The sequence below is a fragment of the Malania oleifera genome, chromosome 1, assembly GCF_029873635.1.
Source record: "Malania oleifera isolate guangnan ecotype guangnan chromosome 1, ASM2987363v1, whole genome shotgun sequence".
NCBI lineage: Eukaryota > Viridiplantae > Streptophyta > Magnoliopsida > Santalales > Ximeniaceae > Malania > Malania oleifera.
Window position 1 is genome coordinate 30,533,985 of NC_080417.1, and position 16,347 is coordinate 30,550,331.

Here is a 16,347-nt window from a genome sequence, read left to right on the forward strand (position 1 = left end):
TCTCACCGGTATTAGCTCTAAGGGGGATCTATCTAACAAGATCCCCTCATTTGGAGGTCTTATTAGACATTCCTAAATCACACTAAGATTTTTAATCTATTGTTAATTTTGTTCATTTGTTTTAAAAAGGAGTTAATGGAAGATTATTAAATTCAATTTGGGAATAATTAATAATTAATTAGGTACCGTTTGCCGAACATGTGTGTAAGGGGTACGAATACCTTCCTCTCGCATAACTGTATTCCAGATCCCAACTCTGGTAAAAGTAGGTTTAGTCTAGTGACCAATCAAAAGAAGAGTAATTAGATGTTCTAACTGCCCCAAGAAAAAATATATTAGTGGCGACTCCAAATCAAAAATTTCAATATCATATATTATATTTCCTCGTGCCCCAGGGCCCCTGCGCTCCGGGGACGTCGCAACAGATGTCAATTTCGATTTCAATTCAAACAAATAAAGGAAATTAGTAGTAAAACATGAAATTCTTTGTGAAACTTTAGAAATTGTCAACAAACATAATAATGTAAGTCTTAGGACTAATATATTACAATTTATATATATATATATATATATATAATATAAACATAAAATGTTACTATAAGTTTATTTTTTAGATAATTTTTTATTTTAATAAACATAAATAAAATAAATTTAAAGATAAATTTCACTTCACTCCTAAACCTCTTATTTGAATTTAAAGAAATTTTATTTTATAGTTAAACCAGTAAATTTTAAAAATTTTAGATAATTTTAAAATAAATTTTGACATTTTGATTTTGGGATAAACTTTCAAACCAAGGTGAAAATTGAATAGCAAACGTCGGCTTAGTCTGCAAATAAAGTTGGAGTGCTTGCTTGGGAAAATGGGAACATGGTGGAGAGTCAAGGCCGGGTCTTTCCATGATTTGTCGTCTTTATACCTTAGCTACGGGGCTAGCACTCGTTTCTCTTCCTCAGTTTCTCTCTAAACTTTGGGCAGGTACGACAATTTCACTCGTCTCATTTTTTGCTTCGTCATCGTAGATTTTCTTTGTGATGAAAATGAAATTAATGATGACTGTAGCACGGCCCATTATCCTCTCGATCGACTTCTAGGGTTTCTGTTTGTTTGCTGTTTTTTGTGACGTAGATGCAATTTAATGGAGCTGATTCTGATATAACGCCTTAGGTTCATTTGGGTTTAATCTATATGTTTTTTTTGTTTACTTTTTATTCATTATTCTCTTAGCTTTGCATACTTGATTTGTTTTCAATCCTTCGGTTTCTGTGGATCCTTATTTCGGTGTTTGGTTCCCGAGAGAATGTGAGAAAAGAAACAAATAGCTGAGAAAATGTTCCCTCATTCTCGTCGGTGACCAAACGGAGTGGAAGATTTGCTGAATCAGTGAATTTATCGGCGGCTGATCTTATTTTCATTAGTCCTGATTATAGTCACCGGTCCAATTATCCTATTATTGGGAGTTATAATCAACATTTCGATTTTTTTGCGTAATTATTATTCAGATTAGTTCTTATGTTAACTCGACATTTTGCTTTTGGAGTGAATGAGAGAGGAGGAAAAATGTGAGTAAAGGAAGATATTTAAAGTTGGTTTATTAATATGCGTCATTGTTCAATGAGTCAAGAAGAAAAAAAAAAAAAAACTTAGGCAACAGTGATGGAAATGATTTTTTTCCCAAGTTCTCTCTGCGATGAAGGGGTTGGGTGTTTTGGTTTGGGTGGGGGGGGGGGGGGGGGAGGGGGTTGTTTGTGTTTTTTAGCACAATTAATCTCCTCTATGGTTTCCAACATTTATCCAAAATATTTAAAGTGACAAATATGCCTCCACAGGCTTCAGGACCAATAATGATCCTCTTCAACCATTCTTCTCTCTCTCTCTCAGCCCCATTTTTTTGCATCTATGGACCATCTCTTTCATTAGATGGTTGTCTAATTCACAAGTAGCCTTTTTATTATATTCATGGTTGATGTTTGAGCTTTGATATTGGTAATAATAGATACTTTTGTAGCCATATCGATTTTTTCCCCCCCTTGGAGTTTTAGCTATACAAAAAAACTAATGTGTTATTTTGTGGTGTTTTTCAAAGGTGGTGACAAACCAAATTATTTAGCATTATAGTGTGAATACCAAAGGAGAACTTGTGGTGCCATTGGGGACGGAGGTTGGGACCTTACTCCGGGAAGGGGGGCTATAGAGAGAAATGACCTTATGATGTTTTAGTAGACTATTTATTAATTTTTCTTTAATTTTTCATTGTCATTTCATTGATGTAAGGACCAATTAGAGATTTACATTTGCATCCAATTAAAAGTGTGAGGACTAAATTGAGATGAGGCTTAAAACTCAAGGACCAGTTGTGTTAGTAACCTTTTTTGGTTCTCTTGATGGTTTCTCTTTTGTTAGATTTTTCACATTGATAATGCATCTAATAGTGGGTGAGCATGATTTGCATTGGTAAGTTACAGTTACACAGACCAAATCTGGAACTTGCTCTATGAATGTCAATTTGAAAATTTTGGAACCTGAAACCTACCTTTGAAGGGTTGAACTAGGAGCCAGACTGAACCAGTCAGGTCAGTTCCATACTTCCATGTTATACTTCAAAACTTGTAAATCCAAATTAGGTCCAGGATTATACAAATCAGTTCAGGTTCTACCATTTATTGAAACTTGTGAAGAATTTTGTAAATCCAACTTATAATTTTTTTTTAAAAAATTTTGTGTCAAAATATTGATAAAGCTAAAAAAGAAGAAAACTGCGAGATGTAATTTTCTCAATTCTCAAATAATTAACATTTTTATTCCTTTTTCTTGATATATTAGATAATTTGTTATTACTTATATTTATTTGAGAAAGTCATAACAAAACATTGGTTATCCTTGTCGGTTTGCACGTAGCTTTCACATACAATACATCCTTGGGTTTTAGCTTCATTGAAATTGTCGTGAAAATCATGCCCTAAGGTTATGCACACACACATACAACAAATAGAAAAATAGAGAAAATCAAAAGAAGGAAGAAGAACAACGAATTTACGTGGTTTAGTAATGTGCCTACGTCCATGAATCCCCTGTGCAATTTCCACTATCATCAAACGAAAATCGACTTAGGGTTTCAATCCTTGGCTGCAATGTGCATATATAAACCTATAAGAAAATCCCAAAATACCCTCATACGTAGTTGTCAAATCAAGATTCGAATCGTGAATTGAAATTCAAATTTCCAAAATCGTGAATCGAGAATCAAATCGAATTGTAACATTCGGTAAAAATTTCCAAAATCAATTCTAAATGATGTGCATATATTGATATATAAACAACAGTAAAATGGTACAAAATATTTACATTTTGGCAATAAAAAAATCACATTTCATGTGTATGTTATCCTTGAACAAATAAAAAGTAAGGGAATGAGTCAAGAAATATTAACTAAAAAGTGAACATTATGCTGTTTAAGGGAAAGAATCAAGAAAAAAAATAATAAAAAAAAAACTGAACTTTTTGTGTTTATCAACAATTTAAAAAATATATATATATTTCAGGCATATTCTTTCTAGATTAAAAGGAAAAAAAATAATTAACTTTAAAAATGATAATAATTGAACAATGTTCTAAAAGAAAAACAACTTTTGAATCTTAACAATCTAACAAATCATGAGTAACACCTTAACTGATGTGTGTTCTGCCCCTACTTCTCAGTGGCAGAGCACTATACTCCAATAGTGAAGAATGGTTTTGAAAGCCACATAAGGCCTAAAGTTCTATTTTCTACTCTTTTTTAGCACAAAAAAATGACGTAGACGAGGAATGGAGAATAATTGTGTAAAAAAAAAAAAGCAATTAAAAGATCTAGAATTGCATGAATCGATAGTGTCAGATCAATTTGCTAGATTCATGAGGCAAATCAATATATTTGGATCGATTTTCTAGATTCACGAGGTGAATTGATAGATTCGGCAGCGATATAGTTGATTTTAGATTCACTAGTAAGATTCGAATTGATTTGGTTTGTATCAAATGCAAATCATTTGAATCAAATTCTGAATCATAAGATTCTAACAACTATGCCCTCATATGATAATACAATTACACACATGCCTTAACTCAAACATACTTTACCATACCAGGAAGGGGGGATGTTCGCCTCCCTGCAACCCCTCCCCCCATGCACCCTCACTGGGCTTGGTTTAAGTAGACAGTGAGGTTTCGTGCATGGAGGGCTTAGGGATCACACAAAACCTTCTACTTGTAACTAACTTCAAGTGGATAACCCCTCTGAATATGAGCCATAACTTAATAGAAACAATTTTATTCTAAACTACACAAAACAAAAAGTCAGGAATCTCCATGACCACAGAATTGATGAGTTAGTTTTGGAACCAATGCCACCAAGGTTGGTTCTAGATTAGCTCTAGAACTGGCTTTGATGGGTCAGTTACAAGATCAGCTCCAGTTGAGCAGACTCCTAGAATCTTAAATATTGGGACTAGAACCAACCTGGATAGCACCTTGGAATTGCACCAAAACCTACCCTCCAAGGATGATTCCAATCAGCTCCAAGTTCTACTCCTACCCAATGCTCCTAGCACCTAGTTTGGAAACTGTACTTGTAACTATAATGACCTTGGTACGTGTTAACAATATGATTAACCATATATGTATATAGTTTAAATTTTAAATTATATGAAGCTCATTTCAGGCCAATTGTTATTTCTTTGAAGTAGTTTAGGTATGTGAACATTGAATGTAGATTTGCTAGTAAAGTTTCTGATGGGGAAATGAAATTGTCAGTTTGCTTTGATTGCTTTTTGGTGTGTCATATACAAGCAAGATTCAAAATTGTATTCTGGAAATATATAACAGTACATAAGTTGATTAATTTATTAAATATCAATCCATCAAGGTTTTACTTCGCAACTCAAACTAAAGAATGAACAGTCAAAATCTGTAACCTCATGTCTTTCTATGTGTGTGCACAGCAACCTTAGTACCATGATCATAAGATAAGAGTCATGAGGATGAACGGCCAATTTTATTTTATTTTTTTATTTCTCTACTAATTTGAATTGTGCTATGTACATATCTTTCTTATACAGTTCTTGAAGGATTTCTGTCTTTCTACTAGGGGAGAAAAAATGGATAGAGGAAAGAGGCCAAGTAAGATTACTGGAAGCATGAGCAATAAGATCTACATGGACCTCAGAGAGATAATAAAAGAGCGTGCTCTTCCTTTTCTTCCTGCAAAGTCACTTTTCAGGTTCACAGGGGTTTGTAGGGACTGGAAGCTTCAGATCTCAGCTCCCTTCTTCGCCCACACACAGACAAATTCCTTCCATGCTATCTCAGGCATCTTTTGTCAGTTTCCTAGGGAACTACCTTCTTTCATCTCCCTTGAACAGAAGGCATATGGTGTGCCAGACCCATCTTTGAAATTTTTTCCTGAAGAAGTTGACGTCAGGACCTCATCAAATGGACTACTTTGCTGTCAAGGTCGCTCTGGGGACAAGGCATACTACATCTGTAATCCCGTCACCAAGCAATTGAAAAAACTCCCTCAGCCAAATGCTAACCATGGCCCTGACCCTGCCATTGTTCTTATCTTTGAACCATCGCGACTGAACTTTGTGGCTGATTACAAGCTGGTTTGTGCTTTCCCATCTGCTGATTTTGATGATGGATATGAGTTTGAGATCTATTCTTCTGAAAAAGGATCTTGGGAAAATTCTGGGGAGATTTTCTTTGGAAATAACAAGTTCCTGCCTGCATCGGGTATTCATGTGAATGATGTTGTATACTGGCAAGTAAAACAGACTGGTCTTGTTGCTTTTGATGTTGTGAAATGCCGGGCAAAACTCATCCAAAGCTATGCTGCGAAAGGGACCTTGGGTGTGATGCATAAGAAGCTTTGTGCGACTCACATACATGGGAAGACACTAACTGTGAGCTTGCTGTCTAATATTTACTCAAACACAATGCAACTGCACAGCCATGCCAGGGCATGGGAGGAGAAATGTCGAATCCAGTTGGACGATTCCTTGCCTTTGCACGACCAGCCTTGTGTGTTGCTCACGGCTGATAATCTGGTGGTGATTCAGGCCAGGAAAACAATCTTTTCCTTTGACACGAAAACCAGAGAAGGCACAATATTATGCAACACGGCTGACTCTGGCATGAGGAGTGTTCCTTATGTGAATAGCCTTGTCTATGTCTAGTCATCCACTGTCACTGTGTGTCCTTTAATTAGCGCTTTCTGGCCATAATGGGTATAGGCAAGGCAGTCCTATTAGCTTCTATAGTAGATCCAAACTATGGTTAATGGAACTTCTTGCCTTCAAGCCTGTATGCTAGGCTCCTTGTGGATTTACTGCATTAATTATTGTGGTACCAAGTTTATATTTTGATATGAATGGAACTAGTTACTGGGGTTTTGTGTTTGATATGTTTGGGTGACCTTTGTATATTCGATATGGTGAGAGCATTTGCTGGTAGAATTGTATTGGTATTTATTATGCGATCTCGAAATTTATATTACAACATATAATTTAAAATGTATTATGAAGATGACACTGTAAGGAAGCTTTGTAAGGAAGCTTTCTCCATTCATTTGTCGCTTTTTCTCATCTCTCATCTTTTCTTAAAGCAGGGCTAGCTTTTAGTCCTTTACCAAAAGAAATTGACCTTATGGTACCTTTCTTCTTAGTCATTGGCTTGTTATGAAGACTGACTGGGGTTGTCTAAAAGGGCGACTGGCGTCTGATAGAAGGAAGGCCGTATGCTCTTTTCTCAGCCGTGCCTTCTAAACAACATGCTAGAAATTTTACGTCTGTTCAGAAGGGCCCTTGGATAACCAAAGAAACAAATAAAAATGTTGTGTGGGCATAATGAATGTTTTTGGAAATTTTCAGGTCTTTATTGTATGAAAATTTTAGAATGAACCAAGCGAGACCACTGAGACCTTTCGGCTTATATTTAGGAGAAGTATTTTTTCAGGTAAGTACTTTTTTACCCCATCAAGGATAGCCAAACTACTTTTGTAAGTGCTTTATTGTTTGTAAGTCCCCCTCATACTACTTTAGCAAGTGCTTTATAGTTCACAAGCCCCCTCATGAAGCAATCAATTTTCCAAAATGCTCAAGAGGATGCCTTTAATTATTGAATTGAACAGCTCTCTTTTAGTACGCAGAAAGTTCCCAAATGCTTTATTCTCCTTCCCTTGCACTGTGGGCGGCTGTGAACCTGCATGTGTAATGTTTTATTCCTTTTTTTTTTTAAGGAGTGAAAAATGATAGAGATATCTTTAGACTTGTTTTAGTTAAAAAACAAGAAGGATTTTCTTGAAAGAGAAGTTCAATTCATAAATATTAATTTATATATGTATATCTTTATTTTGATGCGTTCATCATTGTTTGAAAACATATTTAATTTGAGAAGTATCGAAGGATATTTTTTGAAAAGATATTGACGGTTGTTTTTAATTTTTTACCAATAGTGTGTGTGCGTGCGCATTTAAGGTTTTATGTGTGATGATTTGCCTGGTCCACATAAGACTAATATTGCAGTCTTTGTTCAAACAATCCCTTAAAAAACAAATAAAATAAATAAATAAAGGCTTTTAAATTTAGAATGGAGAGTCAAGTGTCACGGTTTGACTATTTTCACACCGTTGTGAACGGTCGTGCGGTGCTAGCTAAAACAGTCTTGTTTAACTAGTCAGTCTATCGTTTACCAACTTTCATCCACGAAATACTTTCATTAGCATTCAATCAAATGGTAGCGGAAACAGTAATCAATTCATGAAAGTTGTGGCAAGCAAGCACTAAACATTGAAGCAAACGTAATTAATTAACAACACCTCCGTTGACATCGTGTGTTTAACGAGGGAGGCAAGTAGGCTAAACATGTTGACAATAGTTAGTGAGTTTTACAATGACTGATGAACACTCACCTTTCCCTAAAGAGGTTTTTATGTAATTATCATCCTGACACTAGGAAACATTAAAGTGACCGAGGAGTCATACTACCTTATTTGACATACAAAGACACTCCTAGAAGAAAATAACCCTACACTAGTATTTACATGATGGAAACCCATCCCAAGCACATGAGATAAGCGGTCACGGGCAAGCATAATGCCCTGAACAAGCTTAGCTCATGACATTCTCCCCCACTTATGCAGTCGACGACCTCGTAGACTTTGGCAGTAGGTACACTTCAAGTGTGTCCACGAACGGTTGAATATCTTCCGTAGAAATCTAACTGATTTCTTTGTCATCAAGGCATTTCCATTTCACTAGAAACTTCTGCCGCTTCTTCCTTGAGGATATGAAGTTTCTGTCTACAAGGATATCTTCAACTTCACGTCTGTTAGGTTGCACTATCTTCAACTCTGCTCTGTTTGACTAACTTCTGCTCAGGTCATTGGTATTGGCGTTAAACAACTTAGGCAGCTGACATGAAACTATGGTCTTCTCCCCTGATCTGCCCACTTCTTCATCTTCTTAGAAGCTTTCTCCAGATTGGCTCGGGCAAACTCTGCATTTTGTCTCCATTCTGTGGTGAAGATGTATACCCTAAGACTCTTTCGTTTGTACGACTTGCCCACTGTGTGAGGTAACAGTGGTAGTTGGCCTGTAACAAGCTCAAAAGGGCTCTTGTTAGTTGTTGAGCTCCTTTGGGCATTGCCACAGAATGGAGCCACATCAAGTAGTTGCACACAATTCTTCTGGTTGTCGTTGACAAAATGGTACAAGTACTCATCTAGCAGCTCTCTGAATCTCTTCATCTGTCTGTCTGTAAGTCGGTGAGAACTCGAAGAGATATCAATATCTAGCCTGAATATCCTAAAAAATTCTATCAAGAAGATGTTAGTGAACATTAAGTCTCGGTCACAAATAATAACTTAGGGAATAGCCCAGTGTTTCATAACAGTCGCAAGGAACAATTGTGTCGTCTCCTCTGCTGAATAGTACTTTGGTGCGGCCATGAAAGTACCATACTTCTTTCGCTCCCTCTTGTCTTGTAGGCAAGTGAGACAAGCTTTGGTATAATCAACCACATCATCTCACGTGTGCGGCTGACAATACCTCCCCAGTAGTTCTGTCATTGGATTCATTCTTCGTGAATACCCCTCAACGAACTTCCTGTAATATCTAGTAAAGCCAAGAAAGGAACGCAACTCCTTCATAGTCTTGGGGATCTTCTGTTCTTGAATAATCCTTACCTTCTCCATACCCCTCTAGATATGACCTTATTCAACCACATGACCAAGGAATTTGTTGCTCCACTGAGCGAAAGAGCACTTCTCTTTCTTCACATCCAGATTGATTCCCCTTAGTCTGTTGAACACCTTCCATAGATGCTCTTCATGTTTCCTCTGAAACAACACTGATGCTCCCAATGGTGTTTTGGAAGGGCGAACACATCCCGCTTCCAATTCATCAAGCTGTTTCCCCAACTCTACTATCTCTGGAGGCGCCATCCGACAAGGCCCTTTAGCAGGTGGTTTCACTCCTGATAACAACTCGATCTCATGCTCTATAGTCCATCGTGAAGGCAAATTGTGAGGCAGCTTATCCGAAAACACCTCCTTATCCTGATCCAACACCGCTTGAATGGTCGTAGGCTCCATCTCTTGGCCTACTTTTTTGTATACCACCACCATGGATAGACGTGTTTGCTCACCCTGACTCAATCCTTCATTGAGTTGTATGGCTAAAAGGGACTTCTTGTTGTCTCTTTTCATTGCAACGAATTGCACCATGCACGAGTGATCTCCCATCAGACATAGGGAACTAGCCGAAGGCATTAGCACTGCCCTCGTCCCCCTTAAGAACTCCATTCCTAGAATGATTGAAAAGTCATCCAATGACACCGCTGTGAAATTCGCATGACCTTCCCACTGTCCCAACTTTACAGTCACTTGCTTGGCCACTCCCCGAGTAGGCTGGGCTACAGAGTTAACGGTTTTCATGCGTCCTGTATCCTTCTCTAAGGATAAGTTGAGTCTCCATGCTTCCTGTTGGCCTTACAAGGTTTAAAATCTAGTTATCTTGTTTTGATACTAACAAACAAGTGGAATTTAACGTATTTGTGTGAGTAATGTTATCTCATGGCTCATATATGAGAAAGCAAGGTCAAAGTGAGCACAAGGATCAAATGAAGCTTAAAAGAGTCAAAGCATAGATTTAAAAATGATATTCTAAGGTTTGAAGAAAATGAGGACATGGATGATAAGCCAAAGAAAAGTTAGAAGTCAAAAGATCAAAAGAAAAGCAAAGAGAAGGAGCTCAAGGAAAGACAAAGCATGAAGACTCAAGAAACCTAGAATGTGAAAAGTCTTAGAAGTCTTTATGTAAGTACTTTAATATTTAAATATCGTTTGAAATATTATGAAGTTCGTCAATTAACTTCTTGGACCTAAATACCTTTTAACATACTTGGAAAATATTTTTGTAAGGTCCAAAATTGTTTCAAAAAGGTTAGAATTATTTTTGGAATGAAAAACACCAAAAAAGGATTTCCCAACTACTGTCATTTTTCATACATCCGCATTGAGGTACAAATTTCTCTATCAAAAACCCCTTATTTTAACAAGTGTTCAACATGAAAGGTATAGGATTTTATCTTATCTTTTGTTTGACACTAAGAACACCTAATTTGGAGTTGTATAGAAAACGTTATATCTAAAATACTGAAATGGGGTCGAAGCTATCAACTAGCTGAACACTGTTCATGACAGAACATCAAAAGATTGAACCAGACACTTCGGTCGTCTGACCCTTGACCTAGGTCGTCTGAAGAATATCTTCAGTTGATTGAAGATTAATTTTAGTCATCTGAAGTTTTTGCTGAAATTTTTCTAAATAGGCAGAACCACCTCAGACAACTGAACTTGAAAGTTAAGATGTCTGAACACTGTTAATGGACATATTTTTCAGAAATTTTACTTTTTAAATATTAGTTACTTGGGCTCCAAAATTTGTTAAAACTTGGAAAATACTCCAAGTAAACTTGGGAAATAAGAAAACCCTTTTAAAAACCTATAAATACATGGTTTTGCAAATCAAAATATACCATGAATTAAAAAAAAATCCATTTGAGAAGCTGAAAGCACTCTTATTCTTACAAAATTCTCTTGTTCACTCATTGCAAAACTCATTTGCTGAGATATTTTGAAGTGATGATCCTTCCTTCTTTGAATTCTTACTGTTAATCCTTATCTAAGAAGGATATTGATGAATTCTACACTTATTTGTGAATTCTACACTTGGGCTTCATTCAATTTCATATTGATATTTCTACATTGAAGTATATAGTGCTGAAATTATACTAACTTGCTCTTTGTGAGAGTATATTTGTACGCAGATTATATCTTATTTCTTGCAGTTCTTTGATGTTCCAAGGATTGTTTGGATCATTGATTAAGCAAGGGGATATTGCTTAGAGAGGCGGGCTCTAGCCTATTTGAAGGAGTGACCGAACGAGGGTACATCGTTTGGAAAAGGCAGGTTCTAGCCTTAACCAAGGAGTGTTGTAAAGGTGTTGTTTCGCCCGTCAAAGGAACATGTTTAGTGAATCCTTTGGTGGTTTACCAAAGGCAAGGACCTAGGCTGGGTATAAGACGAATCTCGTAAAAATCTCCGTCTCACTCTTTCTTTCCCTTACTCTTTATTTTCAATACATATTTAAATTGCGTGGATGGTTTAAATTGAAAATCATACATACTACGTATATTTGGAAATCAAGTAAACTTAAAGTTTGATTTTGATTTGGGTTACGGAAACTGAAAGAAAGTATGTCGGTTATACCATATCTTGCGGAAACCATACGGGAGTACATTACTTAGTTAACATCCCAAAGATAAATTAACTGAGAGTTTATTTGAATTCTGAATATTGGGAAGAATGTGAATATTGATTGATTGGATTTCATATTACATATTATATTAAACAAATCAATCAATACAAGGCTTCACATCAGCAAACACAAATTATCATTTACTACAAGGCTTAATTCAAATTTATATCCATGGCTGACAACAAAAACTATATTATGATTGAATGATTTAAAATTTGATATTGAGTAGTTTGTATTTCTAAGAGCGTTGAATCTTGCATATTTCCATCAATCTAAATTGTGTTGCAAGTAACTTGTGCTTGGCAAATCATTTGGTTGTTTGTTTTCAAATTGTGGATGATTGGCTTGGTTACTTGAATGATTAGTTTGGTTGCTTGGTTTTTTACATAGTTGTGTTAATTGATTGAATTAAAAGAATTAAGTGCTTGAGTGATTACTGAATTAAACAATCAAGTCAAGAATTAGCTCAACAAAATAAAAGAAGGTTAAGGATTCTTAAAAGAAATTAAAAGAAATTTTTATAATCCAATTCACCCCCCCTCTTGGGACTACACCTTACTTTTCGATTGGTATTGGAGCGGGGTTATAGCAAATGTTAATTAGTAGCTATAAAAAGATCTATATGGCACACATAGGTGTAGCTCCCTTTGGAGAGGGACAATCTTCAACTAGGCCACCAATCTTTTGTGGACACAACTATACATTTTGGAAAAAGAGAATGCAAATATACCTTCAAACCATGGATTGGAAAGCTTGGGAGGTTGTCACGGATGATCTAATTCCTACCACATTAGTAGATGGAAAACAAATACCTAAGGAAAAGAAAGACATGACTGAAAGAAATTATAAAATATTGCAAATAAACTCTAGTCCTATGAATGCTCTATATTGTGTTTTAGATGTCAATGAATTTAATAGAGTAATAGCTTGCAAATCAACTAAGGAAATATGGGACAAGCTTGAAGTCACTTACGAAGGCACTATAGATGTTAGGGATAATAGGATCGATATGCTTACAAGTGAATATGAAGCTTTTAGGATGAATCCAGATGAATCCATAACTAATATGTTTACTAGGTTCACTCACATAATAAATTCCCTAAATGCCTTTGGAAAAACTTACACTACTTATGAGATGATAAGGAAAATTCTTAGAGGGCTGCCACCTATATGGGAACCAAAAGTCACTGCCATAAACTAAAGGAAGAAATCTGAAAACCACCTCCTTAGATGAGTTAATAGGTTCTCTACTTACATATGAAATGACAATAAATGAAAGAAGTGGAAAAACTAAAGCCCAAGAATCTATAGTCTTCAAAGCCTCAAACTCTAGTAGTGAAGAAGAAATGGATGAAGATGAAGCAGCCTTCATATCTAAAAATCTAGCAAAGATACTAAGAAGGAGAAACAAATTCAAAAGAAGAAATCAAAACTCTGAATCAGAAGAAGAAGAAACTAATACAAAGAAATCAAAGAATAAAACTCCCATATGTTATAATTGCAACAAAACTAGACATATAAAACCAAAATTGTTGACTGTGCGAGTCCAATCCTGTTTTGATAATGATAAATCATTTGGTATTTGATCTGTGCATTAAGTTTGTGAACAATACCTATATTAAGCATGCACGGAAAGATAACAAGTTATGGAAGCCATAAAGTAAAGTTGACACATTTCGGAAAGTTCTATGGAAATCAAAGAGTACAAGAATCAAGATGCAAGCGGCAAAGTTCAAGAATATCTTGGGAATGGGTATTTAGAACTTATGTATTTACATTGTCATATGATTTAATTTGAGGCTCAACATATACCTAGAATGACCTTAGGTTTCGTGCATTTCATGAACATCATTAGGAGACTTTCATAGACTTAGAAATATTCTTAAAACCTATAAAGTGTTTTTATAAAAAGCGAAAAAAGAAAGTAAAAAAAAAGAAGAAGAAAAATTGAGACAAAAGTGCACTTCAGTAGCCTGAACTCAACCTCAGTCGCCTGAAGAATTTTTTTAGGACCCTGAAGATTAAGTTCGGTAGCCTAAAAAATTAATGGGAAACACAACAAGTTGGCTGAGGCACTTCGATCGCCTAAACTTGGGACTTTAGGCGCCTGAACTCGCCACTTCAGGAACCTGAACTACTCTTTAGTCGCCTAACCCTGTATTCCAAGTTAATTTTTCAAAGGTTTAAGGAACTTCAGCCGCCTGCGCTTCGACCTCAGCCGCCTGAACTTGCGGGAAAACTTAAAAATTTAATTTTTATTAAAAGAACTCGCAAGCTATTTCTTTTATCCAACGGTTGAGATCAATTCTAAGGGTAAGACACTATAAATATTGAATATCTAAACCCTAGAACCAAGCTAAGACACACAACAAGAGAAGAACATATCTTATTGCAAGAACATAGAGAAACTTGAGCTGATTGCTATATGATTGCCTGCACTTCATTCTACATTCATCTTCTTTGGGCAAATCTACTCTAGAAATCAAAGGGCATTCATTCATTCAACTTTATTTCTTCTTGGTATTGAGGTTTGGTGATTCAAGTTCTTTTTTTTAAGAGCTTCTCATCTCATAATTTGTTATTGAATATCATTATAGAAATTGATCTTGAATGTGCATATACATATAAATATTTTTAAACGAGATCATTACTTGAGAAAGGTTTTAGCTATTAGTTGATTGGTTTTTGATTCAAGAGTATATCTATTTTTCAAAGAACTTCTCATTCTAAATCTATTATTGAAATAAGTCGGGTGATTGATAGTGAGTATATTTTCATATAGATTATTTGGATAATCTAACTTCTTGATTAAGGTTTTGTCATTGATTGAATAGTTTGATTCAAGTGTGTATTCAGTTAAAAGATTCATATTTTAGATATATTAAAACACTTGAATATATATCCTTGGTATTCATAAATATTTATTTTATTGAGGGATATTTTGTTTGGAAAACCTTATACTCAGTATTTTGATCTTTGAATTACATATTGCATATATACTTGCTTATTACAAAGTTCAGGTTGTGGTTAAATATTTGAAAGAAAGCTTTTTGATATTGATTGATAAAATATTCAAGATAAAGCTTTTAACAAGTTCACATTAGATATATTTGTGCATCTTTACAAAGTGAACTAGAACCCTAATATACTCCAAAGCGTTTCAAATACTTCTTTACTTGGGAGTTTTTGATAAAAAAGGATTTGTATGTTGAAGCATAATCATTCATAAAACGATTGTATCGTTTTCATATATTCTGAGCTTCAAGTTATATCATATGTTAATGTATTAGGAATTTGAATTGTACTCACCAGCTTTTAGTTGGAAGCATTTTTTAGTGCCTTTACAGATTCTATTGTATACACGGTTCGGTGTGTGAACCGGTGTTTGAGGAGAGAGCTGTATCTCTTGTAAATAGCGGGTGAGGAAGAAGTTGTACCTCTTGTAAGCAGTGGATTGTAAGGGAAGCTCTGTCCCAATTTAAGGAGTAGGGATTTAATGAAATCCTTGAGTGGTTGCTCAAGGCAAGGACGTAAACCAAGTCAGCTAAACCTCGTAAAAACCATGATCGACTTCTCTCTTCCCTTTACTCTTTACTTTCAACACTGCATTTAAATTGTTTATATTGCATGTATAGGTTGGAGATCATTGCATATAATTAATTGAGTAATAAGAACTCATTGGTAAATATATAAATAGGGATTAAGTGGTAAATAAGTTTCAAATAATTTTTAAATACCCAATTCACCTCCCCTCTTGGGATTACACCTGAAAAGGACTGGAAGTCAATATAAATCAACGCCATTTCCATGAACTAGCTTTTCTGTACATTAGACGTAAATGAATTTATTAGGGTAATGACATGTAACTCGGGTAAAGAAATTTGGGAAAAATTAGAAGTTACATATGAAAGTACTAAGGAAGTCAAGGATAGTAGGATAGACATGCTCACCAATGAATATGAAGCATTTAAAATGACAGTTGATGAATCTATACAATCCATGTACACTAGATTCACTTACATCATTAACTCTCTTAATGTTCTTTGAAAAACTTACCCTACTTATGAGTTGATCAAGAAAATACTCAGGGGATTGCCTCCAGTGTGGGAAGTGAAAGCTACGACAATAGCAGAAGGGAGAAATCTCAAGGAGATGTCAGTCAACGAACTCATTGGATCGCTCATCACCTATGAGCTGGCAATAAACGAGAGGAAAAATGCGCAAAGCAAAGCAAAGAAGGTCACTGCACTTAAGGCATCATCAAGCTATTCAAGTAAAGGAAGTGATTTCAAAACAAATGATGACATGGCCTTGCTAACAAAGAAGTTCAGGAAGTTCTTGAAGAAGAACAAGAAGTTCAATAGAAAATTTCGGAACTCTAAATTGGAAAGAGGAGAGCAAAGCATGAAGAAAAAGAAGGAGGATCCACCAACATGCTACAACCACCGAGAAGTTGGACACATCAAGCCTGAGTGCCCCAAGCTTATAAA

At 35.5% G+C, this 16,347-nt stretch overlaps 1 protein-coding gene across 4 annotated transcripts; it reads left to right on the forward strand.

Moving 5' to 3' along the window:
• The first annotated feature begins 806 nt into the window (after nt 1-806).
• LOC131161916 (putative F-box protein At3g23950) lies at nt 807-6,438 on the forward strand. 4 transcript variants are annotated; one of them, XM_058117941.1, is made up of 2 exons: nt 807-979; nt 5,098-6,438. In XM_058117941.1, the coding sequence occupies exon 2, from the start codon at nt 5,137-5,139 to the stop codon at nt 6,211-6,213; it is 1,077 nt and encodes a 358-aa protein (XP_057973924.1). In that variant the 5' UTR covers nt 807-979; nt 5,098-5,136; the 3' UTR covers nt 6,214-6,438. The 4 variants fall into 4 exon arrangements, with proteins under 4 accessions (XP_057973924.1, XP_057973941.1, XP_057973933.1 ...); XM_058117958.1 differs by having other exon boundaries at nt 809-979; nt 5,107-6,438; XM_058117950.1 differs by having other exon boundaries at nt 810-979; nt 5,127-6,438.
• The last annotated feature ends 9,909 nt before the right edge of the window (nt 6,439-16,347 follow it).